Below are 20095 nucleotides of genomic sequence, written 5' to 3'. Positions count from 1 at the left end.
ACAATTTATCTCCTCCGTGTCACCCTAGCGCCATTTTGGAGAGTATCCGCTGAATGCAAACAGCACATGCTGTTCTGTGTCAGCTGGGCCACACGGATATGTTTACTACTTTGTTTTTGCTTTTGAAGTACGCTGTTTGCGTTCAGTGGATACTCTCCAAAATGGAGCCAGGGTGACGTGGAGGAGACGAATTGTTGAATAAAGTCGTTATTATTTTTCGTAAAATTATGGTTGAACTCCTGATGTCACATGGATTATTTTACCGACCTCCTTGCTACATTTCTGGACGTTGATGATGTTAATTACATTGCTGTCTATGGGAGAGTCAGAGAGCTCTCAGATTCCATCAAAAATATCTTATTTTGTGTTTCGAAGATGAACGAAGGTCTTATGGGTTTAGAACGACTTGAGTAATTAATTAAAATTTTCATTTTTGGGGGAACTATCCCTTTAAGCACCAAACCAATGATACTGCCCACCAAAGAATGTGCTTAATACCACACATATTAACCAACATGATTCATAGACTATCTATGAATTAAAAAAATAAATCATGCTTACCATATTTACTGTTTTAACCCACTTATGTATTTAAGTTGCATTTAAGGGTCTTTACTTTCCTATGTAGAGGTCAAAACAACTACCTATAATGGTATATTACGGGGTGGCGAACTCCAGTCCTGGAGAGCCGGAGCCCTGTAGAGTTCAGCTCCAACCCTAATTAAAACTCACCTGCCTGTAGTTTTTTAATAACCCTTCAGACCTTGATTAGCTTGTTCAGGTGTGTTTGATTATGGTTGAAGTAAAACTCTGCAGGGCTGCGGCTCTCCAGGACCGACGTTCGTCACCCCTGCTATATGATAAAACAAAATTATCTAAAAGAACCAGTAAAATACCAAACAAAATTGTCAACAATTGAATACATAACCAAATGGAAATTAATGCATAACATGGAAAATGTAGCAGATTAGAGAACCTGGAGTATATCTGGTACTAAATCTCTGGAATTTCAATGAATAAAACTTGTTAAAGAAAAAACTTCTCTCTTCTTTCCTTTGCAATATTCACTGCAACATAATAATTACCATACAGCCCTCAACTGTCAGAAACTACTGTCTTTGTAATGAAATATCCTTCAAAATGCATTTAACTACCACACAAGTGTCTAGATTTAAAAAGGTGACACCCAAGATCAAAAAGCACTTCCTAAAATTTGTACCACCTAAACAGCTGATATTTCAGTTTTAAAATAACTTGCTAAAAAAAAGTTCAACAAGTCATTTCATAGTATTCATTGATAACTGTGTCACATGCCACACTACAAACTATGTGAAGTGAGTCACACCAGTGTTATACTTCACAAATAAAGACACATGGACAGCATTATATTTGGGCTTTTCTTTTATTTATTTGTTACAAATTGTGGAAAAAAGGTGGTCCTTTACTTGCCAGGGAGGATGATGCCATCATACTGAAAGAAGAAAAAAAAAAAAAAGCAAGCGTAAGTAAATTCAGGTACAGAAAAATTTTTGTACATTTGCTTATAGACTGTTTGGAAACTGAATCAACATAGGTATCAACTATTTAAACACCTTCTGTTGGAACCAGCGCATTGCCTCCTCTTTGCAGATACGGTGCTTGGCGCCGATGCGGCCCTGCTTCCTCTTTTTGTCAGCAATGCTGAAACCAGGTCTACCGAGAACCTACAATAAACACTGCTTATTCACAGCTGCCCAAATAACCATGAGATTAGAGGTTAAGGTTAAAAGATGTGATTGCTTTCATCTGTACTGCACTGCGACATACATTGGTAAAATATCTGTTATAATATTACAGATGATTCTGGACTTATTATTGGCTGAGCTGCTTTTGAAGCCATTGTAAAATACTGTATATACAGTCAACTGTGAAATTGTTACATCAGTAATATTACGAAACTGAATCGGTGTTGCTCAAGAACCATTCTGCCACACACCGGTGAAGAACTATATGGACCCTTTTCACAGATTGTGAAACATTTCACAGATGTTTTAGCGGTCATCAACACTGCAAAAAAGTTTCTATTTTAATTTAAAAAAAAAAAAAAAAAATTGTATGTACATTTTTAACTAGTTACAAAAAATTAGTTGCCACAGCTGTGAGGGTCTTTTTGACAGTCGTGAAAAAACTCATACAAAACACTGTTTGTCGAGTTTCTTTTGCTATTTGAGCAAATAGCAACGCAAAATATTTGATGTAGTCTCCAATTCACTGCAGATTATTAATCACCAATAAATGACTACATTTGTTACCATTTTTAGTACTCTTCCATGTTAGCTGTTCTGAAATCACTGCACATCACTGTTACTCCTTTAATTCAGTTTCAGACAGCCTAAAGCTCATCAGGAAGGGAAAAGTCCCTCCTAAAATCCACCTACAGTACAGTTGGTATTAAAATGGATACTCATATGAGCAAGTGTAGTGGCAGAACAAGATCACTTAAAACTCCTTAACCACCAGGAAATAAATAAGGTTCTGCAGCTGTAATGTAAATAGATGCATAATCGTGACCCTTTTGGATCAGTAAAATGCAACTCACCACATAAAAGTCCAAGCCGTAGATTCCAATGCTTGGGTCGTACTTGATGCCCAAATCAATGTGTTCCTGGATACCAAAGCCGAAGTTTCCTGTGTCTGAGAAGTTGTTCTTTCTCAACTCGTACTCACGCACCTACACACACACACAAAAATAAATAAATAAATAAACAACGGCTTACAAACAATACAGCATCCATAAACAAAACATGACATTTCAAGAACCCACTATGCATGCGCTATGAGTGAGGTACAGCCCTGGCTAATTTTAACAACAAATACTTTCCACTAGCAACACATTCCTCTCACCTTCAGTCCCTTCTCCAGGATTTCCTCAGCCTTGGCTCCACGGACAGTGCAGTGGACTGCAATCTTTTCATTTCTACGGATACCGAAGGATCGCACAGTGTAGCGGGCTGGTGGGAGACATTTAGACTTAACGCATGGCACAACTTCACAAACACCAATGAATACAAATCCACATTCATAAGATACAAAAAAGTGCACTCATCTTCAACCACTAGCAAGTCCACCTACCCTTGGAGAAGACAGGAGTCTGGCCTGTCAGCTGCTCCAGCACCTTAGCAGCACGGGTCAGTCTGTCACCACTCTCACCCACACAGATGTTCAGGCACAGCTTGCGGATGCGCAGCTCCCTCATGGGGTTCTCCTTCTTCTCACCCTGGTCCTGTACAGCGATGCACAGCCAAATAGTTAGCTGTCATCAAACCGGTTTTCTCACAAACCTCACCGCAATTTCATGCTGAAGTTGTAACATAAGTAAAACTTTAAAAATGAGGTGCTAAACAAGAGAGAAACTCTAACGAACCAACAGCTACTACATTATGAGCATGGGTCCGAGATGAACATGCCCGGACATATCCACCATTTGGAAAGCTACTAGTATGGCAATATAAGCCAACAAACTATCAATATTTCACATTACATACAACGGAGCTGCCGGTTATCCAACCGGACCCTGTCGTTTCCACAGAAACAGTACAGGGGAGTATCAGAAGCACAGAAGTAACTTTAAGCTAGTCAAGGACGTGCCATCTCGGCTATACAGCACACTCTAAAGCTAACGCCGATATCTGCCGCATCGGATCATTCTGGCCACAAATACCGCCATCATTCTGTATTTCACAGCCACAGGGACTGATAACAGTGTGCTGCACGTGATTATTGCATGCAGACAAGCAGATGTTTGTTGATTTTAATGATACACCTTCATGATCACAATTTCTCCTGTACTCACCGCCATGTTTGATTACTAAGAAGAGAACGATACAGTTCCGGCGCAGAGCATTTATGCTGCGTTTTGAGTCCTCAGAACTACAAAGACCAGCATGCTTTGCGCCGCGGAGCGAACTTCGGGTAATATTTAGAGACTCCAAAATTGAAGTCGAAGACCAGATTTAATATATGTGACACTTACACGTTTGCTTTAGAGTTCAGAATATAAGGGAATATAAGCTGGTGAAGGGAAAATAGTTTTCAGTATAAAAGAAAGCCTATTAGCCTATATCACTCGAATAGGAAATTCTGTTTTAAATCATGTTCATAATAGGGAATCATTAAACAGTATTATGTAGCCTAATCATTTGGTCAGGCAGAAACTGTTTAGCATGTATTATTCCATAGCTTTTATTAGAGAAAGAGAATAGTTTAATAGAAATTCAGAAATGGCCTGTAAGTTTAATCAATTACACTCTTATTAAATCCATCAGGCTGTCATCAAAAATACAAAGTTAAATACTTACACTTATTCAGAATTACAAATGATATACTGGGGAAAAAAAATTGTGTAGAAACAATTTCAACTCAGATTTATTTATTTATTTAAATAATAAAGGAAGCATACACTGTGTATCCCCATTGAAAAAAGGTAACTATTTTTTTCTCCAGTTTTATTTCTCAGAATATGGACATTTCTGATAAAACACACAGAAAATAATTTAAACATATGACATAACTGGATGACCTTTTGCATAATTTGCATTAGAAATGTATTTTAAAATTTTTTATATTGCACAAGGATTACCTCTCCATATTTGGAGAAGATTCTAAAAAATAAAAAAAATAAATCATTCATTATTCAGTTTTGAAATACACATCCGATTCCTACACACACAATAACAACCAATAAGCATACATACACATGCTTAAAAGTACGTTCAGAGGCAACAATACTGTCTGTGCCACTGATTGGGTGAATCACAGCATCGGTGTCAGGAACAAGAGCAGGGGTAGGACTTGGCACCTTCAAAACAGGGAACCCCAATTCTCTTTGCTCCCTCAGAACATTGGTCAGAAATAAAAGAGCTCGCTTGGGAAATGCAGGTGGGGAGAAAAGATTATGTTCGCGGACGAAGAAGTGGAGTAGTGAACCATTCAGTGCACATCGCTCAAAGTATCCAAAGAGCTTCATAAACGAGATGGACAGCTGGCTTGGAGACCAAAATGAATCTTGCACTCTGTCTGAAAGGACATGGAAGAAGGCTGTTTTCCCATGGTAGGAACACAGTGGCTCAAGCTCTTTGGGATACTGCTGCTTCAGTCCCTCAATCAAACACTTCAGAAGCCGCAAACAAAGTTTCCTATAAGAAAGAAGAGAAAATCTTAGGGGCATCATAACATTAATCTATAACATAACGAGCTATGAAATGAATGTTCGTTCATACCGACAACACTTATTGGAATTACTCTCACAACACGTCTTCTTGTTGCCATGATACTGCATCATCTCTTTTTCAATGTGAGAGAAAGATATTCGCCAGCTCTCTGAAAATGAATACCTCAAATATATAAATCCTTTATGTTAAGGAAAGAAAGAAATGTTTTTGGAATGACTGAAGATGTAGCTATAGTGCCAGCATACCTTTGGCGTCATCTTTGAGGTTTCTTCCTTTTGGTCTCTTTGGGACGAAATACACAGCCTTACTTACAAACTGGCGACGACATTTTTTTCCAAGCCATTTGTCTATATTGGGGCCTGCCCGTGCTGCCTGTGGCCAACCTTGTGGCACCTCAAGAGTAGGTACGATGTCCACAGACATCACATCATCGTCTTTCGCCTTAAATTCAAGGGTCACCGCCGGTGAATTTACTAGATTTCTGCGTATCACCCAACCTTCACCTGTGAACGGGCAGAAGGTTATACACTACCTTTTAAAGTTTGGGGTCAAAATGTTTTATGTTTTTTCTTGAGCAGCAAAATAGCATATTAGAATGATTTCTGAGGGATCATGTGACTAAGACTGGAGAAATTGCTGAAATTTTAAAATCTTTTTACATTATTTTTGCATCAAATAGACTTTTTAAAAACATAAAAAATCTTACCCCAAATTTTTCAATTGTAGCATATAAAAAGCTTTCTGAACATGACATGGTGTTGAGAGACAGATCAGTAAAACGCACCTTGAAAATGGTTGCTAATGAATTTGCGGACCAAGCGGTACATTTCTGCTTTGATTTTGGTTGCTGAGACGGTTCGTTCATCTTCCAGAAGAAAGTGCTGGATTTCAGTTCGTGTGGCTTTTAAAAGCTTTATCTTATAAAACAGTCCTTGATATTCTTCCAGTTCTGAAAATACAAGCCTTGGGACTTTCAGTTTCAGCATAATGTCAAACTCATTGGGTTTGTTGATCTGTTGGTGATAAAATTATAGTTTGTCATTCCATTATTCCAAACATTCATGAATAATTTTAGTCAATCTTTGTTCTTCAAAATGTGGAGGATTATTGCATATATAATATATATAAATGCATATATATAAAACGTTCAGCAGTTTGAGGTCGGTAAGATTTTTTAAATAATTTTGAAAGAATTCTTCAGTGTCACATGATCCTTCAGAAATCAGTGTAATATGATAATTTGCTGCTCAAGAAACTTTTCTTATTATTATCATTGTTGAAAACAGTTGTGCTGTTTTTTGTGTAGGCAAAGGTTCTTTGAAGAATTAAAAAGTTCAACAGAACAGTGTTTCTTTGAAATAGCTGAACATTTTAAAATCATTTGAACAGTGAATAATTTGTAACATCATAATTGACTTTACTGTCACTTCTGCTCATTTTAGTGTATATTAAAAACAGACCATATCTGATACAAACTTGAGCAACTCTTTCTATTTGACACTACTAGCTGATTTTTCTAAAAATGATCATTCAGATTTTTTACCTTCACCAGCTCATAATAGCTACCACTGGTGAGAACTGAGACCTCTCTGAAGAAGGGCTGATCATCATTGTTCTTCAGGAATTCCAGCAAGCTGTCAATTAGATGGTTTACTATCTTCACAGCATTCTGCTGGTCAAGCTTACGCAGCCTTAGATCTCGACCTCTCTGTCTGATCAAGCGGTCCAGTTCGGGTGAAATGGAAGAATCATCTCCAACTTTATGATAACAGAACAAGTATAAGCAAGTATACATAGATACAAACAATAACTCAAAGAGCAACTTAATAAAGATCCTCCACATTACTTGATCTCCCCTGGCTTTCCATAATAGAGCTGTGAAAAACCCAAGGTCAGATATACAGTGCTCTTCAGATGATGCTCGACCCAGCCTAAAATTGGAATGCAGTATAAAGCAAATGAATTATGTATGGAAATGTGCTAGGATTTCTTCATGGATAAAACAATAAGAATCAGTAAAAACCATAAACATAGAGAGTAACTGACTATCAACTCAGTGTTTGTTTCCAACACTTGCTCACATATTGTTTTTCCGTTTGTTTTACAGACAGTTGTGCAATGCCTGAGAGCTTTACACCCTGTTTTATGTCTTTCATACATTTTAAGAGTATAAACGTAAATGGAACGCCAAAGCTTAAAAAGGGAATAGAAAATAAAAGAAATTCGAAACTGATAAAAACATCAGGGATGTTTTGATGTACAGTATTTATATGTGTATTTTGCAACAAGAACAGAAAACATTTAAAAACTTCTAAAATTTACAGGACAGTTAAAGATAGGTAACTTTGTGACACCACATTTTATCTATTCTACACTTATTTAGATTTTCACAAGCATGTATTTAATGATACGAATGAATCCAGACTTACCTACTTCCTGGTCTAGAGAATAAGATCTACTGACACAGAAATACAGCACAAGTGTATATTAATTCTAAGCTCCTCCCTGCCACATCAGATCTTTTGCTTTACGGTAAAAGGTTCAGGGTGTGCCTTTTTCTGGTGATGTAAAACCGAAACTTAAGGAACAGATTTTTGATGTTTACATGCTAGATTCTTGTCTGTCAGCAGGTGTCACTCAGGTGGCGTGTGTACAGATGTACTTTATCAGCTGAAAGCAATGTTTAAAGGCCTTTGTAATGCACTCTCAGAAATAAAGGTAACAAAAGCTGTCACTGGGGCGGTACCTTTTTAAAAGGCACACCTTTGTACCTAAAGAGTCCATATTGGTACCTTAAAGGTACAAATTAGTACCTAAAGTATACATATTGGTACCTTTGAAAAGGTACCGCCCCAGTGACAGCTTCTGTACCTTTTTTTCTGAGAGTGTGTGCTGACCGAAGTGTATATGGTTAACCCTTAGTAGTTTTAAAAGTATTTTTCTATGGATGGCACACAATTTAAATACATTTGAATGGCGGTTTCATGCCAATTTCATTTTGTCTGTTTTTTTTTTTACTTTAAATGATACAACAGACTGTTAAATGAAAACAGCTGGTTGAATTTTACTAAACAAAAGTATGAATACATTTTTTTTAACAGTATAAACAATATGAGAAAATATATTTTAGCCTAAAAGTGCAGTATGTGTACATAACAGTGCTATTTTTGTATTATTTATATATTCTATTATAGTATTTAACATTTGAATTTGCTTTTATTTTTAGTATTCATTTGAATTCTTTTGCTTTCATTTTTGTTCCAGTTATAATTTTAGAAATTTTAGTAGTTCAGCTTAAAACTTATTTCAGTTAATTGCCAAGGGTATATTTTTTATGTATATTTATTTTTATGTATATTTAATAAGTTTTAAATCTAAAATTTGTATTTTCTTTTCTTTCAGCTTTATTTCTATTAGCATTTGTTTTAGTTAACTGTAATAACACTGAAATATTCAGGATTCAAATGTAAAAAAAAAAAAAAGAATCTTAATCATATTTATCATGTTCAAAAAGAATTTATTTATGAATGCACTTACAATAAAACCCATTCATAATGATTTGACCTCTTACAAGAAAGAATAATGGCACAAACTGATGAATGATCACTGTTTATTTTTATAATGGTTTTCTTCTAAGGTGTTCAGAAATAAATGGTTTCCTCCTTTCCTTCTGAAGCTTTTACGGTGGGTTTTTATCAGCATAAGCCAGTCCTTTAAAACTGTGCTCAGGTTCTGAGACATTGCAGTGTAGGATATCAATGAGGCTTGCTGGGTGTCTGTCAGGACGATTCATTTGGCTTTGGCAGCCTTCTGAGCAGACTTGGTCACCTTGCCAGCAGTGGAGGCTTTCTTGTCAACGGCCTTGATGACACCAACAGCGACGGTCTGTCTCATGTCACGCACAGCAAAACGACCTGGAAAGTAGTAGTGGGATAGTAAGGAGTTCAAATTAAAGCAGAACGTTTGATTAATGTTCAATATATGATGTTCATGGCAACATAAATGATGACTCTTACCCAGTGGTGGGTACTGAGAGAAGCTCTCCACACACATGGGCTTGCCAGGGACCATAAGAATAATGGCAGCATCTCCAGATTTGAGAGCCTTGGGGTTGTCTTCAAGCTTCTTGCCAGAACGACGGTCGATCTTCTCCTTGAGCTCAGAAAACTTGCAGGCGATGTGAGCAGTGTGGCAGTCCAGCACTGGGGCATAGCCCTGAGAGATCTGACCAGGGTGGTTCAGGATGATGACCTGCGAGAAAGAGGGTTACACGATAAAACACCTGACATTATGAAGATCATGCAGATAATATTCTATTAGTTATATCTAACCTGAGCTGTGAAGCTGCCGGCCTCCATAGGGGGGTCGTTCTTGCTGTCGCCAGCCACGTTACCACGGCGGATGTCCTTCACAGACACGTTCTTAACATTGAAGCCAACGTTGTCACCAGGGAGAGCCTCAGCAAGAGACTCGTGGTGCATCTCAACGGACTTGACTTCAGTGGTCAGGTTGGCAGGGGCAAAGGTCACAACCATACCAGCCTTCAGAGTTCCAGTCTCAACACGTCCAACAGGCACAGTTCCAATACCTGAGGGAAACACACAGAAAATGTTTGAATGAGTGACAGACGCTGGTTTCTCATTAGTGAAAACTGTGAATGAGTTTGGAGGCTGTGTTGTTATTGTTAATGAAAACTGAAACTAAAAGAAAACACCTTCGTTCAGTGAAATAAAAATAAAAAACAACATACCTGGGAAACACTGAGACTAAACTTATATTTATTACTTCAAAACTAACTAGTCCGCAAAATCATTTTATTTTATTTATTTTTTTTGTTTTTTTCACTGTATACTATAAAATTTGAAACCTTCGCAAACTGTCTACATTAAACATGAAAATGCTGTTTGTAATTTACTGAATAAGGATTAAATGTGAGGATAAAAAAAAAAAAAAAAAAAAAAGTTCAAATATGCCCATGGAGTTTAAGATTTTATTAATTTACATGACTTTCCCAGATCTAGAAATCCCTTTCCTCATATTTACAGGTATCCAAAGTTTTTCAAAGAAAAAACAGTTGTTGAGGGACTTTCTTTAAAATAAGACGCCTCTTGGAAGTTTTCTTTGGGCCCATTTGAGAATCGCTGCAATAACACTAGACTGTACTAAGAAAATTAAAGCATTTTTTTAATTATACCAGTTGGTGCAATAACTATGGCAGCCCTAAAATACTAAAACTGATTAAATAACAAGAAGCAAAACTAGAAAACAAACTAAAATGATAACTACAAGTTCAACACCAAAGACAAATAAAAACACTTAAATATATTAAAAAAATAAAATTTGAATCTATAATAACCCAGGTTGGTGGTTAATGCTTACCTCCAATCTTATACACATCTTGCAGAGGCAGACGGAGGGGCTTGTCGGTGGGCCGACTGGGTGGCAGGATGGAGTCCAGGGCCTCGAGAAGGGTAACACCATTGGCAGCACCCTCCTTCCTCTCGATCTTCCATCCCTTGAACCAGCTCATCTATTATACAATAAGAAAATAAAAACCAAAAAGCATGAACAATCGCAGTGATCACAAACCCTAACGAAACCCTTCCAACACAGGAAAAAGCAGCAGATGCTCACGTTTGTGCTGGGCTCCAGCATGTTGTCACCGTGCCATCCAGAAATTGGGACGAAGGCAACAGTGGCGGGGTTGTAGCCAATCTTCTTGATGTAGGCGCTGACTTCCTTGGTGATTTCCTCATAACGCTTCTGGCTGTAGGGGGGCTCGGTGGAGTCCATCTTGTTGACTCCAACAATAAGCTGTTTGACTCCCAGAGTGTAGGCAAGCAGGGCGTGTTCACGGGTCTGTCCGTTCTTGGAGATACCAGCCTCGAACTCACCAACACCAGCAGCGACAATCAACACAGCACAGTCAGCCTGGAAGGAAGAATGAATAAAATCACAACATTTAAACAATAATAATAATGCAAAAATAAAATCACTACACACAGACACAGTAATCTGTGATAGATTTGTTGACATAAAAAAAAAAACCTACCTGAGAAGTACCAGTGATCATGTTCTTGATGAAATCCCTGTGTCCAGGGGCATCAATGATGGTGACATAATACTTGCTGGTTTCAAACTTCCAGAGAGAAATATCAATGGTGATACCACGCTCACGCTCGGCCTTCAGTTTGTCCAGCACCCAGGCGTACTTGAAGGAGCCCTTGCCCATCTTGATGCAGAAAAAATATTCAGAAGCATATTTGAGATGTTTGTGAGACCGAATGGACAAAAGAATAACATAAATAAAAGATAGATAGATAGATAGATATATAGATAGATAGATAGATAGAAGGAAATAGCTTATAGAAGACTAACATCTTTTCAAACATAACATCTATAAGTGATGTATAAATGGGACTGTTTTAATTGTCATAATTCTCTATATTTCATGAATGATTATATTCTAAAGAACCATGCAAGCATATGCTGTTTGGACATTTTGAACTGACTGAGCCCAGTAAAACTAAACTGTAGATGTCGCTCACAACACATGGTGTTTAAAAAGACCCGCCCAGAAGATACTCGTCATCGAGATGCATTAGTCATCGGAAGTCACCCGGCTGTGATGACGTACCTCAGCGGCTTCTTTCTCAAACTTCTCGATGGTTCTCTTATCGATGCCTCCACATTTGTAGATGAGATGTCCGGTGGTGGTGGACTTGCCAGAATCGACGTGGCCGATAACCACAATGTTAATATGAGTCTTTTCCTTACCCATGTTGTATATTTACTGTGGAAAGACATTGCTGGGTTTAGTTTAGCCGACATAAACATTATCCGGGCATTACACATTAGCGTTCAAGGAATTCTGGAAAAAAATGCGCATATGATCGATCAAACAGGATCAATGGGCGCGGGGTAATCTCTGCGTCAACGCGCAGCACCGGCGCTGTTGCCATGTCTGCATGCAAGAATAATAATTTCTATACTGCATATAATATAACGAGTTTATTATGTCGCGGGCTGATATAGTCGCAAATTTTAGGAGGCTTGCAAGAGCTTGGTTCATATAGCATAAATTGATTTACCCTTATTCGCAGCTGTTGGAATTTTCACATACTATCTGAGACTAGCAACTGTTTCCATAATGCTTTTGTTTTCTGGGACTGAATTAGAAAACCCCGCATTGACGTTAAATAGATGGCTCGTTTCCATTTTTTTCAGTCCAGCTTCTTTTTGCAAGATCTGGCAACACCCACCCCTCCCTCTGTTCACTTCGTGTCCTCCATGTTGAAGGACTGGAATGACAGCACCAGCCATGTTCTCTCCAGCTTTGCCAACAAGTTTGAGCTCTCTATGCGTTTAAGTGGAAACGAGGTAGTAGAGAAATCATAGAAACCTGGAAGTAAAATAAACCTGATCTGAATCAGCTACCCTGAAAATAAAAAATTAGACCTCCTTGTGATTTTAAATGCATTTAAGGGCTTTTCCTTAGAACACAGCCTAGCAACTTTTTAGGATTAAGACTGAATAAAATGAGGCAGTAATAAACTTACCCGACTACAAGCACTACGGACAGCCCCAAGCAGACTGGAGAAAAAGGAACGAGTCACACTGCCCGTCTAAATTTATACAGGTTCAGAAAGGGGTGGGATATGAAAAAACACCTAGACCACATAGATACTGCTTCGATGTGGGGTACCATTGGTAGCTTTACTCTGCACTCACTATTTGCGATTGGAGGAGAAGACATCAGTAAAGTGGGCACACTGTAGAAGAAACCCGGCTGAAACACGTGTTAAAACAGCTGCAAGGACCATGACAAATCATATTACAGTTGCTCATCCCAAAAATCCCACCCAGTTCCCCCACTGATGACAGGAGACAAAGCGCAACTTCAATTTTTAATACCTTTATTAGTTTCTTATTCAGCAGCTTCTTTCGAAATTTTACTGTGGCATCAGGTGCAGTTCTAAACCATCAACAAATTTAACAACTGAAAGAGGCACTATCAGTCAAATGAAGCCACACTTAAATCCAAGTTGGTTTCCTTTCCTGCGAAAACTTTTCCGATGGGTTTTAATCAGCATAAGCCAGTCCTTAAGTAGAGTGCCCAGGTTTAGAGAAATTCCAGGAGGTTGGGAAGAGCATACCACAACCTTTGGAACAGCTTGAAGGGAAATTCATTTGGTCTTGGCAGCCTTCTGTGCAGATTTTGTGACCTTGCCAGAACCACCAACTTTCTTCTCAACGCTCTTGATGACACCAACAGCAACGGTCTGCCTCATATCACGCACAGCAAAGCGACCTGTGGATGGAGAATGATTAGTACAAAAACCTACAGAAATGCAGGATATGGATGCAAGAGTTGATTAGCATGACATGAACTTACCAAGAGGGGGGTAGGTAGAGAAGCTCTCCACACACATGGGCTTGCCAGGGATCATCTCAACAATGGCAGCATCTCCAGATTTGAGAGCCTTGGGGTTGTCCTCAAGCTTCTTGCCAGAACGACGGTCGATCTTCTCCTTGAGCTCAGCAAACTTGCAGGCGATGTGAGCAGTGTGGCAGTCCAGCACTGGGGCATAGCCCTGAGAGATCTGACCAGGGTGGTTCAGGATGATGACCTAAGAACAAAAAACAAGTTAGTATACATACACAACCCTGGAATTCAAGTGACTTTGTGACCAAGATGATAATGGGAAAGCCTAACCTGAGCATTGAAGCTGCCGGCCTCCATAGGGGGGTCGTTCTTGCTGTCTCCAGCCACGTTACCACGGCGGATGTCCTTGACAGACACGTTCTTAACGTTGAAGCCAACGTTGTCACCAGGAGTGGCCTCAGCAAGAGACTCGTGGTGCATCTCAACGGACTTGACCTCAGTGGTCAGGTTGGCAGGGGCAAAGGTCACAACCATACCTGGCTTAAGGACACCAGTCTCCACACGGCCCACGGGCACGGTTCCAATACCTGAGAAGTTGAATGCGTTAAACCAATTCGAGTGCCTTTAGAACTTTAACTTCACATGTTATACCAACCTCCAATTTTGTAGACATCCTGAAGTGGCAGACGGAGGGGCTTGTCGGTGGGACGGCTGGGGGGCAAAATGGCATCCAGGGCATCAAGAAGAGTAACACCGTTAGCATTACCCTCCTTGCGCTCAATCTTCCATCCCTTGAACCAGCCCATCTAAAAACACAGACATTGTCAACTAAGATGTGGTGTGAAGAACACTAAGAGAAGAGTTCCACACACAGAATTGTGTTTCCCACCACCCCGTGAAGTTTCACTGAAAAACTTACGTTTGTGCTGGGCTCCAGCATGTTGTCACCGTGCCATCCAGAAATTGGGACGAAGGCAACACTGGCAGGGTTGTAGCCGATCTTCTTGATGTAGGCGCTGACTTCCTTGGTGATTTCCTCAAAACGAGCCTGGCTGTAGGGGGGCTCGGTGGAGTCCATCTTGTTGACTCCAACAATAAGCTGCTTCACTCCCAGGGTGAAAGCCAGGAGGGCGTGCTCACGGGTCTGTCCGTTCTTGGAGATACCAGCCTCGAACTCACCAACACCACCAGCAACAATCAGCACGGCACAGTCAGCCTGGAAGGAAGGGAGAAAAAAGAAAAAACCTGTGAAGTTAAACCTCACCCTACAACATTACTCACAAACACAGTTCTGTGTGGGTGGAGGGTAGTCATACCTGAGAAGTACCAGTGATCATGTTCTTGATGAAATCCCTGTGTCCAGGGGCATCAATGATGGTGACGTAGTACTTGCTAGTCTCGAATTTCCAGAGAGCAATGTCAATGGTGATACCACGCTCACGCTCGGCCTTCAGTTTGTCCAGCACCCAGGCGTACTTGAAGGAGCCCTTGCCCATCTATTTTGCAAACAAATTAAATAAGCAGTATTTAGTCATTTTGAATTTTATACAAAACATTAAAGCTTTAAATCACAAGTGGCTTTAAGTGTTAAACTACGAAACCAGAACTGCTTGGAACGTTGAATGGGACGAGCACACATGTTGCGCGGCCTACTAGGCGCCATTACAGAATCTGCAACGTCATAGTGAAGCACCGCTTAAACCCCGCCCACTCCACACCCAGCCGGCTTGAGCCCAGGAACGCGTGCTACCGCCGCCATTTTGGCTCTCGTTACTCCGAGTTGTGCCGCAATCAATTAACAGAAATTCACGAAGCAGTCCCTACAAGTGTTTAAAAATCTCACCTCAGCAGCTTCCTTCTCGAACTTCTCGATGGTTCTCTTGTCGATTCCACCGCATTTGTAGATCAAATGGCCGGTGGTGGTGGACTTCCCGGAGTCGACGTGGCCGATAACCACGATGTTAATGTGGGTCTTTTCCTTTCCCATGATTGATTAGTTTCTGTATTAAAAAAAAAAAAAAAAAAAAAAAAAAAAAAAAAAAAAAAGAGAAGAGTAAAGTTAAAAAAAAATAATAATAAAGGTATGAGTAAAATAGACTTTCCATCACTAAAACTTTTGAGCGGGTATTTTTTAAACAAGTAATAGATGGCCCTGAGTTTGAACCGGCCTAGTTCACCAGAAGGCAACTGCGACACGTGCTTCTCTAAAGTAACGCGGTATTAAGTTACAGGAAAAATCCAAAATGTCTGAAAGGAATCCATAAGGATGCAGACAGCTGGCTCTCCAATCACTGATAACAGTTGTTGGATGCGAGAATGTGCGGAAGGCTTTTAACAGGCCCGCGACTTCAAGTCTCTGGGTGCCTTTGTTCTTTTGCCGGTTCCCTTTCTTTTGAGAGATGAACATGCACGGGAAAAAAATGGAAAAGCTAAATTAAGCCCATCTCCTCTAAATACACCACTAATTAAAAAGAAACCACTATTACGAACACATAATCAGAAAGAAAACCCATTGTAGAAACCAAAAGTGATGACAGCACAAAGACTAACGAAATAACGCTGAAAATGTAAAAAAAAAAAAAAAAAAAAAAAAAAAAAAAAAAACTCAACCTGAAGAAAATCCTTCAAAAATTATTCAAAAGTTCTTAAAGGGGAATTAACGAGCGTAAAAAAACCCCCAAGGCCTAACCAAGAGAGAAAGTACTCACCAAGATTGAGAGCTAACTCCTCGGCTGCGGCTCCCCTTTGCCAGGTAACGTTAACAGAAAGAGGAAGAAAACCGCTTGGTTGGAGAATTTATACACGGGAGGAGGACCGACTGCGCTGCAACCCCCCGCTTCCTCTCCCTCCCCGACCGAGCCGCAAATCACACACAATCGAGAGAAATTCTCCCCGCCTCGACAAACTGCGTCACGATTCGTTTCACTGAGCATCTGTTTGACTGCATGAAATAATATATATTTTTACAAATATTTGGGATATGTTGCGCTAAACATAATGGGAAAATATGTCTGAATACATACAACATATAACCAGCTAACAAATCTACAAAATAGCATAAATAAAATATATTTTTAACGTCAATGATAATGTATTCTACTAATTTGTCTTTTTAAAGTATTTCCATTTTAAATTGAGATTGTCACAAGATGTTTATCACACGTTTACATGTTTGGTCTCCTTATGATGATTGACGGCAGTCACTACAAAACCATATCACTGATTGAATCTGGTTTAAATTGAATCACTTCATCACATTTACTTCTTAAACTAGTTCACATTTAATTCTCTGGTTTTGGTCAAAGTAGCTGCTAAGTTTAATGCGACACAGTTAGTGTGCATGTGTATGCATAGCCAGCAAGCTGCTGATTTTCAAATTTCTTTCTTATCTTTGTGCTTATTCTCACAATCGTGACATCTTTGTTTACATGCTTTTATTCACAACAGTTTTAGAAGAATGTAAAGAAATCAGAATTGTATTTTATTTTATTTTATGAAACATCCAGTCTTTCACTCCGGAGACAGTGTGATCAGCCCAGTCTGTATGCAAATTAGTTAGCCATTTACTACCAGCACAAAGTTGATAAGGGCACTCAGGTCTGTTGTCTCAGATGCATCTCCACCCAGTGGTTCATCTATTCAGATTCAAATGCAATCAGATAGGACTGTTTGCTGACCAGTGAGATTCAAACTATCCTATTTTGAAACATAAGTCCAGGGGAGGCAGTGAAACTTTGGTAATTTCCCTTCGTTATTAGAGTGTGGGAATCTTTAATTCCTTACAGGCCTTCAATGCCATATTCAATGCCTTACATTCTGCATAGCCTTATTTCAAAGAGCTGGCATCTCCCCCTGAACCTCCGATCAACTCTCTCTACCTCTAGGTAACAGATGCTCGGTCGACAGCTGCTATTTTCAGTCAAGAGCAGCAGCGCAGACACACACAGTCAGACGATACTGTGACAATCAGAGCAGCATGCAGTGGGGTCTAAAAGTCAGGGACCTCATTAAAATTTGGAAGAAAAACAAAACTTAAACCTGGTTATAAATTAAGTTTTATAGTTTTAAAACATCCTAGCATGGACATTCATCATGAAAACTCCTTTGTACAGATAGTCTGATGTTTTTGCCTCCACTGAAGCACAATTTGCTCTTAGGCTCGTTTTCAAATCATGCTGCAGAACATGATCATCCAGTTTTACATAAACTTGTGGAGCTCGTGCAGCTCAGAATTGCTGCAGTCATAAAAGCAAAATGGGGACACAACAGATATAATAAAAGTATTTTAACATATTTTTATTTAACATAAAAAAACAAAACAGAGGCATTCCCACTACTGGTTACACATAACTCTCTTCATATTCTCTTGTAAAAAACAAAGATTACACAGAGAACAGTGATGGATTGATTGGCTGTTTGAGTAAAATATACTCAGACATAATTGCATTAACAGTGTACTGTTGTCATTGTCCTTGGTCGACGTCCTTAATGCAAGCAATGGTTTGAATAAATAAAAAGATTAATTATGTACATTAATAATATGAGACACAATGTGGGCCAGTACAGTATAAACTATTTTTCTAAATGCACCAGTTGTAATAAAGTGTGTGAAGGACAATGGAATTTAATATAATTTGTGTCCACAAAAATATGTCAACAACACATTGTACACTGCACATAATAACAATAAAAAAAACATAAAAATAAACTAAACAATCGTGAAAGCTCATGAAATTTCTATTCATGTAAAATATATGTCAGCATTTTTTTTTTACTTTAATTTTGCCATTTTTTTCTGTATTGCTTTGTATACCAGACCTTGTTATAGCTGTCAGTATATAATTTTGAAATAAGAAATATTAAACAGAAAATTAAAAAGTTTAAAATGAAAAAGTTCCAGGCAACTTGATGGTTGGGAAACAGCTAGTCTCATATTCAGATGTCACGCCCACGGACCGTTGGCTATTGCCGCGTTCCAGGCAACACGTAACCCATGTTTTTCCATCCTTCTACCTGTGAAAGTGCACTGGAACAGCAGTCAAACCCGTGACTTCCCACCCGTGAACTCATACTGGATCGATGTACTTCCAGTTACGAGCTCTGACGTCACATAGCACGCGAAACAACAATGGCAGCCCCTACGGATAATATTGCCTACGGATGCGGTGTTTATGCAAGTGGTACAAGTTGAAAAATAGATTTTAGGACAATATAACGTTGCAATAAAATTAATAATCTAGCTACAATTCCTTGCGCTCAGGAAGTTTGGCATGACTTGCCTGGAACGCTACAAAGTTGTGAAGCAGCATAAACTTCTGATGCATATGGGACACAAAAGTGGAAAGGTTTAGGTTAAACCTTAGCTTTAATTTACATTAAAGAACTGTTTTTTTCTTCTGTCAATAAAAAAATAATAAAAAAAACTTCACTTCAGGAGTGTTTAAGTCGTCATCGGATTGGTTGAATTCTACAGGATTTCCGTGAGACGTGTGTCGCGTTCTTTAATGTTCCCCCTGGAAACATAGATACTGTGGCACCAAACCCCCTCACGAAAGAAGAAAGCCTAGTGTTTACAACTGTGACGATGAGCGCTTATCAGGATCAACTAAATCCTGGATTTCCAAAAGTATGTGAAATATATAAAGTTCGCAGCATAGAATCTTTAAAATATGTCAGAGAGTTTTACACACCGGTCTGTTATTGTGGCGACATTTCCACGCCTCGAAACGTGACGATGAACGAAACAAACTGTGATTGGTTGTTTGACATGTCAGTTAAATGGCCTCATGGGCGAGCCTTGGCCAATGAAAGCTGCCATAGATTCCAGACCTTCAGTCTGAAAGTCTGGCTACCTGAGACTAGGAAACAACTAATCTAAAAGACTGAACAACTCTGATTACATCAACCAAACCTACAGATCAAGCATATAATCAAACAAATCCTTTGAAAAGTCTCTTCAGTCATTATCATGGCCTTCTTTAACTATAATACTAGAAAATGAAGTAAATAGAGTTATGCAGTAAGCATCAAGTCATATGATTGATGTCAAAAAGAGATGCCAAGGCATTTGAGAAAAAAGCTGGCACATGATTGTACTATGTGAACTGCAGTGATTCCCACCTTTCTTTCTTATTTTCTCACACACACACACACACACACACACACACACACACACACACACACACACACACCAAAGATGATTACTGTTCACAGCACAGCTGTCTAAAGTCCCACCCTGACATACAACACACCTCAGCATATCCTGCCCTGCTTCAAACATTTGTCTTTTTGTATACTGTGATGACTCTTGATCTGGTCTGGCCTGTTTACCAGGTTCATGTAGCGACACAATGCTAACAGGCTTAATATCTATTTGTCCAGATAAACTGCCTTTTGGTCTCTATCTCAGGCACTCAACAAGTGTGGGGGAGGGCGTGATGAATTTATGCCATGAATCAACGTCAATGCCTGACATGAGTTCACTGCTGAGTCATGCAAT

At 39.2% G+C, this 20095-nt stretch overlaps 4 protein-coding genes across 4 annotated transcripts; all 4 read right to left on the bottom strand.

Annotated features, from left to right (window-relative positions):
- Nucleotides 1–1383: 1383 nt before the first annotated feature.
- On the bottom strand, nucleotides 1384–3853 carry LOC122140650 (60S ribosomal protein L11). Its single transcript, XM_042745119.1, has 6 exons — nucleotides 3833–3853; nucleotides 3112–3262; nucleotides 2884–2990; nucleotides 2579–2710; nucleotides 1593–1703; nucleotides 1384–1471 (listed from the first exon to the last, which is right to left on the bottom strand). The coding sequence occupies exons 1-6, from the start codon at nucleotides 3836–3838 to the stop codon at nucleotides 1442–1444; spliced, it is 537 nt and encodes a 178-aa protein (XP_042601053.1). The 5' UTR covers nucleotides 3839–3853; the 3' UTR covers nucleotides 1384–1441.
- Nucleotides 3854–4403: 550 nt separating this feature from the next.
- On the bottom strand, nucleotides 4404–7851 carry LOC109112294 (cyclic GMP-AMP synthase-like). Its single transcript, XM_042745622.1, has 7 exons — nucleotides 7640–7851; nucleotides 7057–7141; nucleotides 6754–6968; nucleotides 5995–6223; nucleotides 5456–5713; nucleotides 5259–5358; nucleotides 4404–5174 (listed from the first exon to the last, which is right to left on the bottom strand). The coding sequence occupies exons 2-7, from the start codon at nucleotides 7076–7078 to the stop codon at nucleotides 4673–4675; spliced, it is 1326 nt and encodes a 441-aa protein (XP_042601556.1). The 5' UTR covers nucleotides 7079–7141; nucleotides 7640–7851; the 3' UTR covers nucleotides 4404–4672.
- Nucleotides 7852–8803: 952 nt separating this feature from the next.
- LOC109111739 (elongation factor 1-alpha-like) lies at nucleotides 8804–12923 on the bottom strand. The gene is made up of 8 exons (XM_042745046.1): nucleotides 12770–12923; nucleotides 11848–12003; nucleotides 11263–11442; nucleotides 10845–11141; nucleotides 10590–10740; nucleotides 9542–9798; nucleotides 9227–9461; nucleotides 8804–9124 (listed from the first exon to the last, which is right to left on the bottom strand). Exons 2-8 carry the CDS (start codon nucleotides 11989–11991, stop codon nucleotides 9000–9002), a joined length of 1389 nt encoding a protein of 462 aa, XP_042600980.1. The 5' UTR covers nucleotides 11992–12003; nucleotides 12770–12923; the 3' UTR covers nucleotides 8804–8999.
- Nucleotides 12924–13109: 186 nt separating this feature from the next.
- Nucleotides 13110–16462, bottom strand: LOC109111735 (elongation factor 1-alpha). The gene is made up of 8 exons (XM_042745044.1): nucleotides 16305–16462; nucleotides 15440–15596; nucleotides 14913–15092; nucleotides 14516–14812; nucleotides 14252–14402; nucleotides 13927–14183; nucleotides 13606–13840; nucleotides 13110–13521 (listed from the first exon to the last, which is right to left on the bottom strand). The coding sequence occupies exons 2-8, from the start codon at nucleotides 15581–15583 to the stop codon at nucleotides 13397–13399; spliced, it is 1389 nt and encodes a 462-aa protein (XP_042600978.1). The 5' UTR covers nucleotides 15584–15596; nucleotides 16305–16462; the 3' UTR covers nucleotides 13110–13396.
- Between the last annotated feature and the right edge of the window lie 3633 nt (nucleotides 16463–20095).

This window comes from Cyprinus carpio, chromosome B19, assembly GCF_018340385.1.
Source record: "Cyprinus carpio isolate SPL01 chromosome B19, ASM1834038v1, whole genome shotgun sequence".
NCBI classification, from domain to species: domain Eukaryota; kingdom Metazoa; phylum Chordata; class Actinopteri; order Cypriniformes; family Cyprinidae; genus Cyprinus; species Cyprinus carpio.
Note: the sequence above shows the minus strand (reverse complement) of the source record. Positions and strands in the feature narration are given on the sequence as shown.